This window comes from Pipra filicauda, unplaced genomic scaffold (genome assembly GCF_003945595.2).
Source record: "Pipra filicauda isolate LSUMZ 115617 unplaced genomic scaffold, ASM394559v2 scaffold70_size2993248_pilon, whole genome shotgun sequence".
Taxonomy (NCBI): Eukaryota; Metazoa; Chordata; class Aves; order Passeriformes; family Pipridae; genus Pipra; species Pipra filicauda.
Genome location: NW_024104876.1, coordinates 1715671 through 1735617, shown reverse-complemented (window position 1 = coordinate 1735617; position 19947 = coordinate 1715671). Strand labels below are relative to the sequence as shown.

Genomic DNA, 19947 nt, shown 5'->3' with positions numbered 1-19947 from the left:
TACATCTCCCATGATGCTTCGCGCGGCAGGCCGGCTGCCTGCGGGCCACCGCGGCGCGCGATGGCCGCTGGGAGCTGCAGTCCCGCGGTGACGCGCTAGGCCGTGTCACGGAGGCGGGAGGGGGGGGAGTTACCGGGGCGGGCGGCGCCGCCAGCGAGGCCTTGTCGGCGGCGGGGGGAGCGCGGCCGCTCGCCATGTCCTGCCACAGCTGCGCCGCCGCCGCCCGCCTGCTCGGCTCCACGCTGCCCTCCGCCCGCAGAGGTAACGGCCACCCGCCGCCCCGACCCGCCCGCGCCGCGCCCGTCCAGCCCGGGCCCGCCGGCCCCGCGGCCCTGAGGGGCAGCCCCGGCCCCGCCGCTGCCCTTATCGCGCCCTGGCGGCTCCGCGGGGCGACTCGTAGTCCCTCCTGTTAATCGTTTGCTGATGCAAATGTCTGCGTTGTGCGATGCGAGGCTCCTGGGGGGTTGCCCTCGCTGTGGGAAAATGCGTTCTAGAATAGAGTTTGTATCGACAGAAGTGATGCTCGGCAGCTGTCGGGTGGAGTGTGTTACCCCGTGGTGCGAGTAAAGGAATTTAATGAGCTTAAAATCGCTTAATTAGCTTAATTGGTTAAAAGCCTACCTTTTCTGCAGCCTGAACTTGAAACGTTTCTCATAAAAACTTGGTTTCGATGGGCAGAAAGTAATTGTTTAGTTCCAACTTTGTAGAAGAGAGACTGTGCAGACCACTCGCTGGAAGCTGAAGTGGTGGGAGGATGTTACTTTTTTATTGGTTTTGTCCTTCTTCTGTTGAAGTGGTGGGAGGCTGTTGCTTTTTTACTGTTTTTTGTCCTATTCCTGGCGTTCTTGTGGGTACTGAGAGTTGACAAACCATGAGGTGCTTTGGGTGAAAGGCAGACACCCCCCCCCAAAACTGTGGCCACATTTGTGTCAATATTTTGAATTATTGGACCCTTGGCAATGTCCTGGGTGAGTCAGAGATGATTTGTTGCCTTTGAGAGGTGGGTTAAGTCGTTGTAGTTGACTTTACATCTCAAGACATCACCTGTGCTGGAAGGTTTAAAACAGTACTTTCAACCCCAGCTTGTCCTTATGTAAACCCACCGAAAAGTAAACTTTAAAGCAAGTAATGTTCTGGTTTCGCTTCAGAATTATATTTTTTTAAATTTGCTTTTTTTTTTTTTTTGTCAGAACTAAGATTTAAGAGGGTTGTGCAAAAAAACAGATGAGACTAAAACACAGGTACAGAGTAATACAATTATTTATGTATCAGCTTTCCTTGGAAGTTGTTTAAAAATAAGTAAGTTTTATTTTGGTGCATTTCTTGTAACGAATTGTGTCTTCTGCCAGGTGCTTTATTGTGTCAGAAAGATTTTAGGCGTCGGCACTTTATTTGCTGTTGCTGGTTGGTACAAACTTGAGAGTGTTCAGAATGTGTGGGACAGATGAGCCTTCACTTCTGTCACAGTCTCCCCCTTGCTTTCTTGAGCTATAGATTCTTCCAAGATATCTGAAAGTTGGCCTGAAAGTCAGTATTTATTTCATCAAATATCAATTAAAGGTCAATAAGGTGTCAAGGAGCTTCCCGTCATTTCTTAAGGCACTAATCCGAACACCCTGGATTGATTCCAACTTTAGAGACACATCCTTTAAATTTACTGCTCCAAAAAACCACCTGAGCCACTGCCAGGTGTGTGAGTGAATGTTGGCAGCTGTTACACATTGGAATATTTACCAGTATCTGGATCATTCAGTGGAAGCTGCCAGGCTGGAATGTTGATTTCTCCTGAAAATCTGCCTCTGGGCTTATTTATGCAAGAAAGTAGTAGTGATAATTTTCTTTCTACTTCATTCTGTAATTACACAATGATATTTTGTCAAAAAAACACCACTCAGACCTCACAACAAGCACAGGGACATGGCTTTTCAGCCACAAGCTGATGTAGCAGTAATATGATTTTTTTTTTCCCCCTGGTTTAGCCTTCCCAGCTCAGCACTCGACACTGGACATGGCTTCATAGTTCATACAGTTCTCAGTGCATTTTCTGTCTCACAGGAGCTCTATGAATTAAAATCAGGTCTCTTTAAGCTGTTTGAGCTTCTGTGTTAGTGCTTCATCCTTTCTCCGCAGGCCAAATCTCCCTGTGTTGCAGGAAAGTTGGGTGACTTCAGGTTTTGTTCAGGAGAGGTGAGGTGGTGGTGGTTGTTTTATTTTAAGGGGTCTTTTCTCAATTTCTAAACCAACTCTCACTAAAGGAACCATCTATGAGGAATAAGCATCCAAGACAAGAACAGCTCTTGCATTGTAAACACTCCAAAGCTTATTCTTTCCTGACAAGTGCACTTGGCACAGGGAGCCTTTGGAGTTCTCTGCAGATTCAGTTGAAAGACACAACTGCTTGGGGAAGAGAGCCAATATTTTTAAGTTTCTGTGATGTTTTCATAGTTTATCCTGTGTAATCTGGAATGTGTTGCAGTGGCACTCAGCAAGGGGAATTAAGGATGGGAAAGCACACTGATTGTTGTTCCTCCCTCACGTTTACAGAAATGCTATTAGACATCTTTAAAAGATTCATTTTTAGTCAGGTTAAAAATAGCTGCAAGTCCTCCTCAGGTTCAGGAATCTTAAGCAGCATCTAAGTTAATAAACTAGCTTCAAATCTCATTTGGTGCTGCTGTTTTGGTTGTGACTTTTCAGAGGCCTGCAAGAGTTTTTCTGGTAACTTTAGGTTGTCTTCTTTATTTTCCTCTTACAGTAGGTGAATTTTTTTAAGTATCCTCTTCCAGCTAAGTTTCCACCTCTTTGTCATTGTTACTTCTTTCAGAGCAAATTAACTGTACTCTTCTTGCCATTCTTTTTATTATTTTTTTAGAAGAGTTTTGGAGTTTTCAATAGGATTCTCTCATCTCTGTAGCAGTAAAACCACGTATGATCAGCAGGTCTGTAATTATCATTGCTGCTGTACAGCTCTGCTGTCAGTAAGGCACAGAGTCCTTATCAAAACCAGAGAGCAAGTGAAAATTTGCCTCTTTAAATGAGAGAGGTGAGATATGGATTCCAGGCTGTTGTTGGTGTTGAAATCACAAGCACAACATATGTTGGTTCACGTCACAGCCATGAAATGCAATCCTGCCCGTGTTGCAAGAGGAGGAAAAGGCTGTTTAGTTTCTCAATGAGGTTTTTGTTTTTTCATGTTGACTGTAAGGTATCTCAGCAAAGTTAAGGCTATGCCAGATTTACCTGTGCCAAGTAGGACACGGCCTCTCAGTTTTCCTCGGGACCAGTTTGTTGTCAAGTGGTGCCTCAGATTCCTGGAAACGAGTTTTTAGGAGAGTTCCCAAGCAAAAGCCAAATCCAGACATGCGTTCACCGAGTCCGAGACACCCTTCTGGCAATTTTTGCATAATAAAGAGACACTTCAAAGGTCTCTGTCTGACTTCAGGGGTTGAATTATTTCACAATAAATGCTGTGAGTTGATTGTGTTTATCATTCTGAGGATCAGTTTCATAACTGGGATGTTCCCTCTTTCATGCCACAACGGGACTCTCCATTGTCTGACGTTAGAGGACCTAAAATTACTTTTGGGTCATTTTTGGACAATCCAGGCAGCTTTAATTGAGATGAACATTAAGGTGGTGAAGAGGATTTATTTTGGATAATTGAAATGTGAGTGTTGTGTTGCCAAAACCTTTGAGCTGCATTTAATGTAAATAACGTTCTGGGATTGGGTGGCATCGGGATTAGAACTGGAGGGTTTTTAATGTTTAACTTCTACGTTTCTTTTTCAGGTATTACGTGTGGTCGTACACGCATCCCTGTTTTAGGAAAACTTGGGACTTTTGAAACTTGTTCCCTAAAACGAATTCCTCTTAGGAACTTTTCAGAAACACCAGCATATTTTGCTTCAAAGGATGGTGCGAGCAAAGATGGTTCTGGAGATGGAAACAAGGTAACCTTCACAAATTGAGTTTTTCAATAGTTTATGTAAAATGTTCCTTAAATTTTTTTAATTGATTTTTTTGCTTAGAATTATCGTGACATTTTTGCCAGCTCTTGACATTTCCAATCCTTCAAAATGCTACAGCTGGCAGTGAAGAAAAGATAAATTGTGCTGTGAATTTTTTAGCAGAAAAACCTTATAAACATCCCACAATGCTTTTCCCAGTTTATAAATCTTTTTACCCAGTGTAAAGAGACACTTGAAAACTTTATAGGATGTTATAAATCCACAACGGGTTTCAGTATCTCAGGAAAGAGTAACCATCAGAATTATTCTCCTTCAAAAACCTGCTACTCCCAAGTAGGCTTTTTAAAGTAAGTACACTTTAAAATGTTTGTGTTTTTTTAGCTCCGATTTGGGAGTTGTGTTAAGCAAGACAAGTCTGTGAGGACATGAGCTCTATTCTTGTTAGTCAATTATAGTCTGTTTTCATCCTAGTTGTTCTCTATAATTATAGTTAATAAACAGCTTCTTTAGATAAATGATTACCTGAGAATAAAACTGCGCTTTAGTCAGCAAATAACATTTTGAGAGTTCACAGACAATAACTTTGCCTTAGTATGGTGTGTTGTGATACCTGAGGAATTGTCCAGATGGCACAGGTGTGTTCTGAAGGTTTAGATTCAAAAAAAAACAAATAAAGAAGATAAAAAAATTTTAATTATATTTTTTTCTTGCAAAGGGTTGTGAGGAAAAATGAGTATGCAAGCAAGGTTTAAACAATGGGGAACTGCCTTAGAAAAGGGAAGAGAGATCTTTGCTGTTTCCTAAAATATAATAACTTTCAAGAATCAAAGTATGAAGGCATAGAACAGATATAGATTTTAAGAAATTATAACCTTGAGCACCACTAAACAGGGTAACATGCAGAAAGACAAGTAGGATTCTGCCTTAGAAGTAAAAAATACAGTATTTCCAAGCAATTTGAGATGCTCGTTTTAGCACAGATGTAGCATGGCTACACCTGTCGAGGGTGTGAGAAGAGCTGTGGCTTCAGAAACCCTTAGAATCAACACAGTTGAGATAATAAAATTACTCTCTAAATAAGATTTGTTTTCTTCTCTGGCATTAAAACATTGAAATACACTATTAAAACATTCTTGTCACAGTTTACCTTGTTATTGTTCTAGTGCCAGTCAAGCAGTTCTGATGTAGGTATGGGATACCTTTTCCGTGGGCATCCAAAACTGGCAGACCTGGGAAATTCAGATGTGTTCACACTTCAAGGTGTTTATGTCTTGTTCCTCTGAGTTTTCAAAGCCTTTAAACCATCCTGACAACAGTTATTTCATCATTCAGCAATTGCAATATTCAGGTTATTTGATTCCATAAGCACCATGTGAAATGCCTGCTGTACCAGCTCCATTGTTTTGGGGATAATTGTCTGGAAATCTCTTTTAGAAATCTGTTGGAGAGGGTGGGAGTAAAAAGTCAAGCTCTGGAAACTCTGGGAAAGGAGGGAACCAGCTGCGCTGCCCGAAATGTGGTGACTTGTGCACACACGTGGAGACCTTTGTGTGTAAGTCTAAGTTTTATCCTACCTAATTATATGATGTCAGAAATCTTGTTATGCTTAGTTTGGCTCTGTTGGTGTAATCATTTATTGTCTCTGTGGGTACATTTGTGTTATTCCTATGATGTGTGGGAATATTATGGTGGAATTCAGATTGTAACTGTGAATGTGCAGTTCTAAAATAGTTTGCTGCTGCATAAACAATACCATTTGAACTACTGATACTTGTCTCTGTCTATTCTATAAATATATACTTGTATATATGTACATTTGTAATGTCTGTCCTTTCTTTCCTAAATAATAAAACTTTAATCCTGCATGTACTATAACCAAAGTGCTTATCCAGCAGAGGAATTAGTATCTGACAGATGGCTTACTAGAACAGTCTTCTATGGCAAAGTCAGATCCATAGTACATTCCAAACAGAAGGCCAACTAGAAAATCCAAAATGCCTGTTCTCCAGCAGCAATAGCTACTCTTTTTTTGGAAGTATAATCCAAATTAATGCCAGTTATGCTTTAGGTTCTATCAGGCTTGAAGACATTTCGCCTTATTTCAGCACTGCTGAGACCAGCTTAGAAAACAGTTGTCAGAAAGCAAACACCCATTGTTAGTTGGTGGGGCTCAAGGAGGAAGTACCAAGTCATAATCAGACTTGTGCACTAAGAAGCTTAAGACAAGGTCAGCATAAACGTGTTCAGCAGTTGTTCGTATCACAGCTGGTGAGAACAATGAGGGGATGTGCTGTTATTTGCTGCTACTCATTTTAAATGATCGAAAATCATGAATCACAAGGCAATTCTGTAATAACAACAATGTATTTATTTATCTTAAAGGATCAGGCCTCAGTTTCTTTTTTTTTTTTTCCCCCAGAAACAAAGCTGTTTTCCTAGTTTGTTTGAAACTATAGGCAACAATGTGCTCTGCAAAGTCTGGGCTAGTCCATGGAACTAGAAATACGATCCTGTCTGCTGTTCAATATGCTGGTCTCTCCCTGGACTAGGTGTGGTTGGAAACAGTGGAAGGATTTTTAAGCTCATTTACCTTCTATGATTCATGAACAGGCAGAGTCATTTTGAAACTCTCTCACTTCCCTGGTGTGTTGCCCTTGGTGCTGGAGTTCGTGCTTTTATCTGGAAATACCATTCAGGCATTGCCCTGGAACGATCACCGTGTGTCCCTGGAAAGCAGAGATGTGGTTTATTATATTGTCAGTGTTGCTGGGAATATTTAAGCATGCTTAAAACTTTCTTAGGAAGAGGATTTATTCATACTAACATTATGGGAGAAAAGGTCTGGTATATACAATCTAAAATCCATTTGAACTGCAGCATCAGAATGGCACAGGTTCTGTAAAGAGCTTGGGACTGAAAACCCACTTTTCTCCAAAATTCCTGTGGCTCATGGTGAAGTTTTCTCAGGACCTGTGTCTTTCTGGTTTAGTCTGTTAATTTGAGCACACTGCTTTCCAGGCAAACTGCATAAAGCAGCTGGAAAACAGAAGAGCTAAATTCTAATTATCTTAAGAACTATTTGAAAAAAAAATAAACCAGAAACGAATAAGGAAAAAAAAATCTGTCCTGTTCTGCCCAAAATGACTGGGTTGCAGATTGTATTAAACCTACTGTAACTTGATTTTTTTGGATAAGCTTTTGATGTTGCTTAGTCAGGAAAAAATGATGAATTTGCTCAGTTCTGGTTTGAATTACCAACCTACTGAGGCTTAAGTAAATATCTAAAGCCAAAGGAAAACATGCAATTAGCATTTGTTTCAGTATAAGTATTAGATTTTTGAGAGAAGTAGGGAGACAAAATATTGAGTAAAAGCCACATTCATTAGCAAATTAATTGCCATTGAGTGGCAGTGTGACAGGCTGGTCATCCAGTGGAGTTTGGTTTTGATGGGGCTTCACTTTGTATCTGCAAATCTTGCCCAGGGAATTGCTTGGCAATGGTTTTCCAGTGATTAACAATGATGGGAAAATCTGATGCAAACAACAAAATCATTTTTCTTTGACCTCTTTTCTTAGCAGTTCCTGTATTGTTTTGGGTTGTGAAAGTCTGTAAGGAGTTTGTGATCAGTGAAATAAGACGTGAGCTCAGATGTAGAGTGAAATCCAATAGCAGAAAAGCTGATTGGCATAAGAAGCTTTATTTAGATGCTGCTTTTACTGTCTCCACCTGATGCCATCAGGACTCCATCCTCCAAAGCAAGACTTCCCTGCCACTGTACATCAGTAGGGAATTAGTTCCCCTCCTTTCATTTTCCTGATGATTTTTTACCTTATAGCAGTTTGATAGTGGCCCATTATCTCAACCCTACGAGTATGTTTAAGATTAATCCTCCAATTGTTTTGGTTTCCTGTGCTGTAAAAACCCAGCCTTTCTCTTCAGCAAGGTCAGCTCACACAGACTTTAGAAATCCCTCTGCAAATGCAGCCTCTGGGGTAATGTTGCCTGATTTGAAAACAATACTTGATTTGCATTTTGGCACACTATAAATATTTGCAGACCTCTTTATGACAAGGAGGTAATTTTATGTGAAGGTTCTTTGCTGTGCTTTGAAGTGTTTGCTAGAAGAAAATATAAAAATGTGGCAGTATTTAAGATTAGCAGTTGCCTGCAATTTTGGATGCCCAGATTTAGGAAGATAACAGTGCTTAAACTTGGTGTCCTTACATTTCAGAGCCAATTTCTCAAATTTTTTTTGTTCTGTTAAAGCACATATTGATGCTTTTCCCCCAGACTGCTGTGTAGGTGATAGAAACTGCCCAGTCTCATGTGTTTGATAACAGAGTCTCCTCCCCAAGGTACCCCATACATCAGTTTCTCTACAGACCCTATTGGTCTTGCTGAAAATTAGCAAGTTTATAATAACCTTCCTTTGTGCTGCTTGAAATAATTGATAAGTGTACTCAGTTTTTTTAGTGGACGATGTTTTAAAGATGCACAGCAGTGCTGTTACGGCCTGCTCTTTATTTTCTATTTTTTTAACCATTCCTGTGGGTCTGTAAAGGGAGCAACTGTTCCTCTGGCTATTCCACCCTAAATAAAGCATTATATAAAGAAGCACAACAGCCTCGTGGCTCTGTAGCCATCAAGAATATCAGAGGTGTTTGGGGTGAGCAGGGGGAGAAAGGCTGGGTTGTTTGGGTTTTTTTCCTACAATATTGTAGCTAAATAATAGTTATGTAAGAGGAGTGGCTGCATGCAAGTGGTTCTCCATCCAGGCAGATAAATCATTTGGAAGGTTGCCAGGAGAACTTTCAGGCTGTTACACAAATTTTCTTTGGACTAGAGTTGATAAAGCTGTGATGGTCACAATATTAGGTGCTTCATTCTTAAAATAATCCATTGTCCCTGCTTATCCAGGTATAAGGTGGGATTAATAGTAAGAAAAGCCCCACCCACTCCTCTTTTGCTGATGCCAGCTCCATGAAGGCAACAACAAGTTATAAATAAGCAGCTTGTTTATTGCTAGAGGGTGTTATTGTAATCAGCTGGTGCTACAGTGTTCAGGCCATTTTCTAAAAACCTTTTATGATTTCGGAACTTTGGACATTGAAATGTTTCATGTGGTTGTTTTGCTACATTTACTTTGCTTTTGATTGAATGCATTTACAAATATATTTACTTTAAACCAGTGCCATTGCATGTGATTTGTATTTAATAGCACAGTAATACGGTTTGAAAGGACCTAATCTGAATTGCAAATATATTTTATTATTCTTCTCTGCTGACTATTTTTATTATTTCAACTTTGCTTTTTCAAAGTAAAAGAGAAGCAGTGCAGGTTCTAGTTTTCAGGCTTTTGAAACCACTCTTTGCAGGTAACACGATTTCTTGAGACATAGTTCACAAAGTCAGCGGTAGGAGGGTTTAACTTTTGGAATTTGAAAGAAATTTGTTCCACTGTTGTCAATAAAAATAAATAAGCAGAAGATCTTACGAAACATCCAAGTCCTGAGGGTCTGTTGCATACCACAGCTGCCTCTGTGGAGCCCTTTGTGTGACCCCACTGCGCTCTCTGTCCTGGGCTCGGGTGACTCGAGCCTGACCCACAGTGTTCCAAAGCCAGTGGGATGCAGGACCAGGAGCTGCCAAAGCAGTCTTTGATATTCTAAATTAGCTTCACCTCACCTTAGTCTGTCCCTAACCACAATGTTTCTTTTGCTGTTAGTTTGAGAGTTAGAAACAATTTCTGCAAAAAGCCCTCGTTAATTTTGCCTCTCTGAGGTGCAAAGTTTCCTATCAAGTGTAGTGCTACTGGAGAAATATCAAACAGATTTTTGCTTTTTAATCCCTTGTTTGGTTGCTGTCTATGTTGTGACTTTTTGGGGCAAACTGTATTCCCTCTGTGTCAAATTTCACAGGCCAGTAATTGCTTTTAAATCTTCTAAGGTGAAGGAAGGGGAAGTGGCTGTGCTGTCTTACAGGTGTTTGTCCTGTGTGACGAACTCGGGCAGTTCAGTGAATGCTGTCAAAGCAATTCCTCTCACCATTTTGTTTCACTTTTTCTGCAGCTTCCACCCGTTTTGTGAAGTGTGAGAAGTGTCACCACTTTTTTGTTGTACTGTCAGAGGCAGACACAAAAAAGAGCATCATCAAAGAGCCTGAGTCAGCAGCAGAAGCTGTGAAATTGGCATTCCAGCAGAAGCCACCACCCCCACCGAAAAAGGTACCACCTTAATTCCTTCTTAATTCTTGTCCCCTTGTATTCCAGCAGGGTGAAATGCTTCACTTAACCCTCATCAGGTGTGTAAAGGGCTGCTGTGACAGAGCAACAAACAATAAAGATGATTAGCTCAAGGTTAAACCTGTGAGAGCTGTGTGACCCAGCAGAGCACTGATAAAGGGAACAAGTAGATCCAATAAAAGTATTTGGGCTTGTTTCCCTCTACCTTTGTCTTGTGACTGAAGTCCAGTACCTTGATTTTCTCCTGGGACCCTGAGAGTAACCTCATCCCTCACCAACCAGAGAATCTTTGATTTCCTGCTACGGCCTCACGTTCTGCATCCTTATTTTATCAGCTTCCTCCTGTAGTTGCAGAGCCTTTTATTTGGCCTGGTTTTGGGTGAGAGCTGTGGCTGCTTAGCTTGTGGCCTTGACCCATCTGAAGCCATTTGGTTTCCCTCTCCTGATTAGTGAGGCAGCTTTTGCTGTTTCTCAGTTCCTGGTGGACTGTCAAGGTCTCTGAAGCTCCTTGATAGGCCTCTTTTAAGAAATTAAGTATTCTTGAAATTTCTGTTCCTCTTACAAATTCGGGGGAAAATGACTATGTCTATGTATTATTAGGGCAGAACTGACAGACACAATGTGATTGTGTAAGAGCCATGTTTTATAAGTAAACTTATCAACAGGGAATATATTTTGGTTTTTTAGATATTAAGTTTCTATTTCTCAGGTCTGTAATGGTTGGTTTAGATCAAAGTCCCTCTTTGGCACAATATACTATTTTTTTTTGTTTCTCTGCAAGGTGATTTAGAAGTGTTGCTAAGATTGAGTTATTTTTCAGATTTACAACTACCTCGACAAATACGTTGTTGGTCAGTGTTTTGCCAAGAAGGTGCTTTCAGTTGCTGTGTATAATCATTACAAGAGGATCTACAATAATATCCCAGCTAACCTGAGGCAGCAAGCAGAAGTTGAAAAGCAGACTTCTTTAACTCCAAGAGGTTTGTATGATGTTTGGTATTTTTCGGGTCAAATAAAACTTATCATTTAAGGACCCTAACTTAATAAATCTGAGAAAGGTTTCACCTAGACACTAGATGTTCTGTAAGTGAGATGATCTAAAACAATTTCTGTTAAATTTAATTTTCGCTGTGAACTCCTGTGATGTATTTAAATGGTAATCCAGAAGGTTTATGGTGCCTGGGGTATTGCCTACTATTTTAAATGTTTAGCCCTTTTCTTTGATACATATTATTAGGTATTCTCCTTTAACTTTCTAAGGCGAGCCTCCTAAATTCTTCTTTCTAATCTCATTTACTGCTTAACAGTAAATCTGCTGCTTAAGCTGCAAGCAACAATGCAGGTCAGGAAGGTGATATTTTGCATAGGTAAATTGATGAGTACTTAGATTTCTAACCTCAGCTGCTGCTGCTGGCAGCATCCAGTGGTCACCATAGTATTGTTCCATATCTAGCAGGTATAGATGGAGTTACTCTTGGCTGTACTTTTCCTACTGAGTAAGTGTGTAGCTATGTTGATCTAATTTATTTTTAGAAGTAGGATTAAGTTACCATCTCTGACTCAAAGTGTGCCTTGGTGAGTTTTTTTAAGATGTTTTGTTCTGTGTTGCAAAAAAACCCCATGTTAGGCAAACAGAAATCTTTAATTTTTTTAAATTTACATATATAAGACTTTAAACTGAGGAGGGAATATTAGTAGCACTGTTCAGGTGATTTTAGGAGGGCAGCTGTGTACCTGGCACCAGGAAGTTCCTGACCCTCCACAGGGAGATAACATGGTGCATTCCCAGAGAGACTGATAATGAATGTTTATAACAAATAGTACTTTGAAATATGTAAAGCCTTACATTGTAACGCTCAGATATAAATGGGAGAGTTTAAGGAAACCTTTTCAAACAAAATTATATTATTGCATTTTTTTCCCTTCTATAGGTGATTTTAAAGTGAAAATCTAATCAGAGGTAACAGATCATTACTGTTTTAAGAAGTAGAAAGCTTGCTGTCATTTTAAAAACATGCAAATTGGGTTTTGGGTTAATTTTGACAACAATAAAAACTAGTTCATGTGGGGATTTCTTGCTAGAAATACACTCATAGACAGTGATGAGATGTATTCAGAAGAGGGCAAGAGGTGGAGAATTTATAAGCCTTTATAAACTTATTTTTTTTATTACTGTTTTCATCCTCTCTCTTAGAATTAGAAATCAGAAGACGGGAGGATGAGTACAGATTTACAAGTAAGTGAACTCTCTCCTCGTGTCCTCCTCTGCAATACCTCCTCTTGATGTTACTGTAGAATAGTCTCTAGTGACTAGTTTGAAATGCTGGGTAAAATCCAATTCTTGTACTTTTTTCATCATGGAGATCAACAATTTGGGTTTATTTCTTCTCATGTGTTAAAAAAAATAAAAAAAATTACAGTTAAAATGAGTTAATTTGTAAGGACTGAAAATTTTGTCTTGTCTTTAAATATAGAGGAGTATTTTTAGGTAATCCACTGTACCATTAGAAATTCTTTTCATATATGCCTGTGCAAAAACATGATTGGAACTCATGTTTTTGTAATAACTGTGCCATATTTCTGTTGCAGTCCTATCTGTAAACTTCTGTACATAGAGAATTAGAGATTTGCAGAACAGACCAAGCTGTTATTGTGTATTTAAGGTAATGACAGACCTTGTTGGTGCTCAAACAGTGCTGTGATTGTTCTCTTCAGAACTGCTGCAGATTGCTGGAATCAGTCCACATGGGAATGCTTTGGGAGCATCAATGCAGCAACAAATGAACCAGCAGATACCTCAGGAAAAACGGGGAGGAGAAGTACTAGATTCACCCAACGACGACATAAAACTTGAAAAAAGTAATATTTTGCTACTTGGACCAACTGGATCAGGTACCCAGCTGCATGTTTTTATAGATGTCACATTTTTCATGGAATTTGCTCTTAATTGAGCAAAATCTCCTGTGATTATTCCAATTTGGTGTTTAAAAAAACTAAACTGTGAATTTCAAGCTGAGATTTCACTGCTTTCGTGCCATGTTAACACACTGAGCTAAGTGGCCTTAAAAAGGAAGGAGCTGTAGTCGTGTGGTTTCCTTTTTTTTTCTATTTTTAATGCCTATATTTACTGACCAAATAAAAGATGCCACTTTGACGAAGCTGGAATAAAATGCATTTATAGTTTTTCTGCTTTTGCTGGCAAGCTGAGATGCTGCAGTTAGAAAGAGTTGTTTCACCTCTGGGACAGATCAGCTGCAGGGGGTTGTAAAGAGAAATTATATTGTGTGTTCATAAGAAGTAGGAGTGTTTGTGCTGAAGTGATGGCATTTTGCAGACTGTTTGGGAGAACATTCACTAAATAATATTTTAATTCTGTTTCTTCCCAACTTCAAAGCAGGAGCAATTGGACTTTGCACTGCACCCTGAGTGTCTGCAAAGGACTACTGATTTATTTAATCTTTAAACTCTGCAAGTACATGTGTTCTGGTTTTTATATTGTGTGGCGTTTTATTTGTGACACTGTATGCATTTCAAGCTGCCTTAAATGTGCACTGTTCAACTAAAATCAGAAATACAGCTTGCCAATGTAAAAAACACTGATTATGAAAACTATCTCCCTTGTAAAATATTCTTATGTGAATATATGAACATGCTGGCATTGTTCAGAATGTCTGATAATTGCAATGATGATCCTATGGTAAATCCTAGAGTGGTTTGGGTTGGAAGGGACCTTAAAGCCTATCTCATTCCATGAGCATGCCATGCTCATGGGCAGGGGCACCTTTCACTAGCCCAGGGTGCTCCAAGCCCTCTCCAGCCTGGCCTTGAGCACTTCCAAGAATGGGGCAGCCACAGCTTCTCTGGGCAACCTGTGCCAGGGCCTCCCCATGCTCACAGGGAAGAGTTTCTTCCTAATATCTCATCTAAACCCACCCTCTTTCTATTTAAAGCCATTCCCCCTTGTCCTATCACTACATGCCCCTGTTAAAAGTCTCTCTGCAAATATTTGGGTTTGTGTGCTCTTGAGAAATAAATGGCAGTTGTAACATGCAGTTTTTATTTTACCAGGTAAAACCTTGCTGGCTCAGACTCTGGCTAAATGCCTGGATGTACCCTTTGCTATCTGTGATTGTACTACCTTGACCCAGGCTGGCTATGTTGGGGAAGACATTGAATCTGTCATTGCAAAACTCCTGCAAGATGCCAACTACAACGTAGAAAAAGCCCAGCAGGGTAAACTTTTACTGTGTGTTAATTTTGCCTAAGTGCTCAAAACTTTTAAGACCACCAGTATTTCAGTAATTTATATTCCTCTTGCATGTACCTAAATTTTAACACTTTAAATCAGACAGACTTAGAGCTCTTCTCGGGTTTATTCCATCTTGTACTTTTGTCCATAGTTGGACAAAATGCCCATGTTTTTACAGTCTGCAGTAGGGAAGTAGAACAGTCTGCTGCTGTTATTCCCTGTAAATTCTTGCTTCTGTTAAAAAGTGGGGTCTTCCTTAAATCCATTCTCTGTAACTGCAGGAATTGTCTTTCTGGATGAAGTAGATAAGATTGGCAGCGTCCCTGGTATTCATCAGTTACGAGATGTTGGAGGAGAAGGTGTTCAACAGGTAAATACTTCCCTGGAGTGATTTTTACTTCATAAGTGAACAGCCTATAGAGTGGACATATCCTGTCATATGTCAAACAGCATGGGTATTTATAGTCATAATTCCTCAGTTCCTTAGTTATCACCGTTGAATCCCTCATCTTTCCTCTTGACTTCATTCAAGAAAATAAAAGCAATCTGAGAGTGGCTTCATTGAAATGCTTTAATTGAAAAACATCTTGGCAGCATTCAGACAGCAAGTTGCATAATGTAGGCAAGATCAGATAACATTTCTCATTTGAACAAAACTCTTAGAGCAACTCATCACTACGTGCAGCTCATAATGTCACAATAGGAGTCACGTTAAAGGAAGATTTTTGTCCTTGACTGGGATTCTCATATGGAAAACTCGTTTCTTTAGACACTTACTGTTACTATAAAGGCATAAGGGAGCAAAAAATGTAAATACATCCGTGAAAGTAAGCACAGCATTGTGTGCCCTCTTACATGATGCTACACAGAGGAATTTTTCATTGCTTATGTCTTCTCTCCTTCTTAGGGCTTGTTAAAATTACTCGAAGGCACAATAGTAAATGTTCCAGAAAAGAATTCTCGTAAACTCCGCGGAGAAACGGTGCAGGTCGACACAACGAACATCCTCTTTGTAGCTTCTGGTGCTTTTAATGGTCTTGACAGAATTATCAGCAGGAGGAAAAATGAAAAAGTGAGTGCATCAGGCTGTACCTGAGCTGAAAGATCATCATCTTAATTACCGTTCACAGTACTGACTTCTAAAGGTCTTGCTATATTTGTAGACACACTGAATTTGTTTGTTTGAGCAAATGGTGCTAAAAACTGTCATTATCTTAAAATACCTGGTCATGCAGTTTACTCTTTCATATATTGGTGTCTGGGGACAGAGTTCTGGCTGCAGCTTTCTGGAAGAATGTGGACCCTGTTTCTAATTTGACTGAAATATTGTTCACATTAATGTAGGTTTTCACATAAACATATTTGCCTGCATTTGCTTCACTTATGAAGTGTCACTGGTAACTGACCAGGACACATCACTAACCTTCTTTATTTTAAGAAAAGCTTGCTCTTAGGCTCATGTATTGATCCTTCACTGAGGGTCAATGTTATAAGAAACTGTGTGCAGGGGGTCTAATTTTACTGTAAGTGATTTCTTGAGCTTGAATTAATATGTAATGGCATCAGTCAGTGCAGATTTTTTAGTACACATGGAAAGTGATTTATTTACATCAAGAAAACTCAGTTATTGCAGTTCTGTAGCAGAACCATGTTTGTTTTGCAGTATCTAGGATTTGGGACACCATCTAACATGGGGAAAGGCAGAAGGGCTGCAGCAGCGGCTGATCTTGCCAACATAAGTGGGGAGTCGGATCCGCAGGAAGATATTGAGGAGAAGGATCGCCTGCTGCGCCATGTGGAAGCCAGAGATCTCATAGAGTTTGGCATGATTCCTGAATTTGTGGGACGTTTGCCTGTGGTGGTTCCTCTGCACAGCCTGGATGAGAAAACCCTCGTACGGATTCTCACGGAGCCCCGGAACGCCGTGGTCCCTCAGTACCAGGCTCTGTTCAGCATGGATAAGGTTGGAATCTTTATTTGATGACTCTTCAGTATTCGTGTTTATAAATACAGTGGTGTTTCCAGTAATGCTTGCGCTCAACACACTGAGTTATAAATGAAATTATTAACTGAACTTACCGTTTTTCTCTTTGTAGTGTGAATTAAATGTAACTGAGGATGCACTGAAGGCTATAGCCAGACTGGCCCTGGACAGAAAAACTGGTGCCAGAGGTCTTCGATCTATAATGGTGAGTAAATTAAGTCTTACATAGAGTAAATTAAACTCCCTGGATTTGTGTGCCAGTTTTCAGTCAAAACTTCAATTAGCTCTAACTCTTACATGGATACAATAAGTCTTTCTAAAACTGGATTTTCGGAGTTCTTCCAAGAAGAATCTTTACCTCTGAAAATCATTTGCTGACCGTATTGTTACAGAGAAGAAGGTGTACAGAAATATTTTCCCTCTGTTTTCTTTGTAGGAAAAGCTGCTGCTGGAGCCCATGTTTGAAGTGCCCAATTCTGACATCGTTTGTGTGGAAGTTGACAAAGATGTTGTAGAAGGCAAAAAAGAGCCAGGATACATTAGGTAAAACCATGACAGAAGTAGCAGAACAGACCAGTAATACAACTAGACAGGTATTCTGATGGGATAACACAAATCCATGCACACAACCTAAAAAAGATCCAATGCTCTGTATATTGTACACAGGTGAATTAGTGCCCATTCTGTCCTAGAGACCTTGGGTTTGTCATGCTTTAGTTTTTTAACAGAAATTTAAAAATAACATATATGAAGTTACTTTAAGGCTTTTATGTGTGTATACCTGTAGAAATAGCAGTAAATTATAATTGTGACTGTACTGACATTTCTTAAATCGAACTGTTTCCTTCCCCCTAGTTTTTACCACCAAAGTGGTTTTTTGATACAAGCTCCAGGTTGCTGCAGTTTTCTGCATTACTCTTGCAGCAGTGGAGAGCCACAAAGGCACATCTGTTGATTTGCTGAACTCTTGTTAAAACAATCAATTTTATGTTGTAAAGATCATGTTATGGTAATGATGTGGAATGCTGAAAGCACTGGACAAATCTGGATTAAAAGGAAACAATTTTCGTGAAGAGCGGATGGAGCCGAGAGAAAACGGGTCAGATTAAAAACAGGTTAAAAAATTAGTTCCTAAATTTCAGTTCTCAAATCTAGTAATTCTGTCTTGCTTTCTACCCTGGCAATGTTTTTTGAGTGACTTTCTCCTCTGAGGTACATGTACTCATCTGTCTGTGCTGAAGCTTGGCTCAGCACACCTGGTGTCTCAGAGCATGGTGGGAGTGGAAAGTATTACACTGATGCTTTAAGTGATTTTGTAGAGGACCAGAAGTATTAAATTTATTGATTAAATCAAACAGCTTACTGAAAATCAGAAGGTTAATTGAATTCAGTGAGACTGTGTACTGGTGGTACTGTAAATGTGCACAGCACCATTTCCAGATCAGAAGGTCAGAACTTTTTCCAGAACTTCTGGAAACTGTTTTCCCCTCAATTTCTAATGTATCTGATCATTTGTTTTAATTCCAGGGCTCCCACTAAAGAGTCATCCGAGGAGGAATATGACTCTGGCGTGGAGGAGGAAGGCTGGCCCCGACAGGCAGATGCTGCAAACCATTAAACACTGTCAGAGTGCTCACCTGCATAAAGCTCACTGGGTTCTTTCCTTATGATTGCCTCTGGATTCAGGCTGATCCTAAAGGACTGGATCTGTCTCAGATACGATACGTGATGAGGAACTTTATCAGCTAAATCAGATCGTGTATCTTATTGCAGCATCACCTTGATTTGATGGACAGTGTGGACTGGGATGGCATAATGCTCAAATATGAATTGTATATTACACTTGTTCAATTAAAATGTATAGCAAATACAGCAGCACCTGCACTGCTCTTGGCAGAAACTAAACCAGCAGCACAGGTGCTGCCAATACTTAGATTTTACAATAATGTTACTCTACAAATGGGAAATCAAAATTAATAATTAGTAGAGGGTGAGTAAACTATCTTAGCTCCTCGTACGGCTCACAGGGGTTTGTTTGGGTCAGTGTTAGATTCCTGCTGGTGTTTGAAACCCAACGGGTGCTGGAGTGACTTGTTACATTGGTGGGGGAGGAAGCCCTTTTGGAAAAACTGGGACACACTTTATGACACTGCTGGGAGATTCTGCTAAAATGTGACACTGGTTTGTTACAGTAATTTAAATATCCAATAATACCGTTCACGTCTCCATTGGGAGTTAAGCTTTAGTCACCTTGGATACTGTGAGAGAAGGTGAAGTCAGTAATTTGCTAATTCTCCAGAGGGGTCAACGAGGTTCCTCGGAACAAGCAGTAAAACCATCTGAATTTGGACGAGAAGTCGCCATAAATTTTTAAATATTAATGTTCTAATATAGTACATTTTGTTTAACGTATTGGAACTATCATGCATCAATTTTTTGGTGCCAGCTATTTGCCCAACCTATCTTATAATGTTAAGAGATGAAAAAAGTAAATGTATAATATTTTTGCTGTAATCAGTAGTGATTGTTCACAGGATACAGTGCTTTTTAAGTTATATTCTCAAATGCTAGTATTGCATCTTGTGGGTTTGTCTTTGATTTTTAGTCTCACAGCAAAGAGATTCTCCCTCTTCTGTTCTCCACCAAAATGAATTCAATCCTTTAGGAAAGTCTTTGTAAAAACACTAAAGGACCTGTATGTTTTTGATTTGTTTCAGGAATTAAAATTGTCGCTTACAACTTTGTTTTGTCCTTTGGTGATAACGTGGACTTGAGTTTCCCTAAAATTTTAACTCACACTATTTAAATAAAACTTTCATCCTTCTTTTCAGTCTAGTGAATGGTTTAGGACAGGAAAGGATACCGAAAATCTATTGACCCTATTTTTGTTGTTAATTTTTGTCATGTAAATTTTATGTACTGCTCGTTCTTCCCTAGCAGCAGTGTGACATGCAGCTGTAGCCAGGTGCAACAGATACTTCCCTTAGGATTTCAGGGTTTTTTAGGTTAAATGACCCACTAATGGTTCAGAAAAAGCTGCATTTGGATTTGAGGATATTTCTAGAAGCTTAGTTCCCCCAAAATGGGAATCTGTGGTGAACTATCTGTAACTGCATCCTCACTTTCCTTTTTGTAGAGTGAAAAAATATAACAGCTTTTAATTCTGAATCCTTTAACTCAAATCCTTTTTTAAACAGATTGAAAAAAAACAAAACAAAACAAACAAAAAAAAAACCAACCCACGACATTTTAGGTGAAACTGTTCAACAACTTAGTTTTGAAAGTTGTTTGGAATTCTGTAACCCAAGAACTGTTTTTAAGGAAAACAAAAATGCCGTGTAACTACAGTTTGTACTTCACCTCTGGCGTTTGAATAAAAGCGAATATTCAAGCAGCGAGAGAGTTGTCATCCCTTACGCCATCCCCAGATATTTGAAGTTTTAGGGGTAGTTTTTGAAGGTTAATTTTTTTAATTAGGCGGAGCTAGAGGCGGGCGGCGGCGGG

The 19947-nt window shown here is 39.7% G+C and overlaps 1 protein-coding gene across 2 annotated transcripts; it reads left to right on the top strand.

Moving 5' to 3' along the window:
* Positions 1-141: 141 nt before the first annotated feature.
* On the top strand, positions 142-19839 carry CLPX (caseinolytic mitochondrial matrix peptidase chaperone subunit X). Of its 2 annotated transcripts, XM_027714757.2 has the most exons (14): positions 142-261; positions 3790-3950; positions 5403-5520; positions 10038-10192; positions 11031-11190; positions 12405-12446; positions 12926-13102; positions 14279-14443; positions 14741-14829; positions 15367-15531; positions 16123-16422; positions 16556-16648; positions 16880-16986; positions 17971-19839. In XM_027714757.2, the coding sequence occupies exons 1-14, from the start codon at positions 195-197 to the stop codon at positions 18059-18061; spliced, it is 1890 nt and encodes a 629-aa protein (XP_027570558.1). In that variant the 5' UTR covers positions 142-194; the 3' UTR covers positions 18062-19839. The 2 variants fall into 2 exon arrangements, with proteins under 2 accessions (XP_027570558.1, XP_027570559.1); XM_027714758.2 differs by lacking the exon at positions 12405-12446.
* The last annotated feature ends 108 nt before the right edge of the window (positions 19840-19947 follow it).

Bases quoted from the DNA above. Each gene is read 5' to 3' on its own strand.
- CLPX (XM_027714757.2), top strand. From the start codon at position 195: ATGTCCTGCCACAGCTGCGCCGCCGCCGCCCGCCTGCTCGGCTCCACG. The intron at 262-3,789 runs GTAACGGCCACC...TTTCTTTTTCAG, and splicing joins GCTGCCCTCCGCCCGCAGAG to GTATTACGTGTGGTCGTACA. The intron at 14,444-14,740 runs GTAAACTTTTAC...CTGTAACTGCAG, and splicing joins CGTAGAAAAAGCCCAGCAGG to GAATTGTCTTTCTGGATGAA.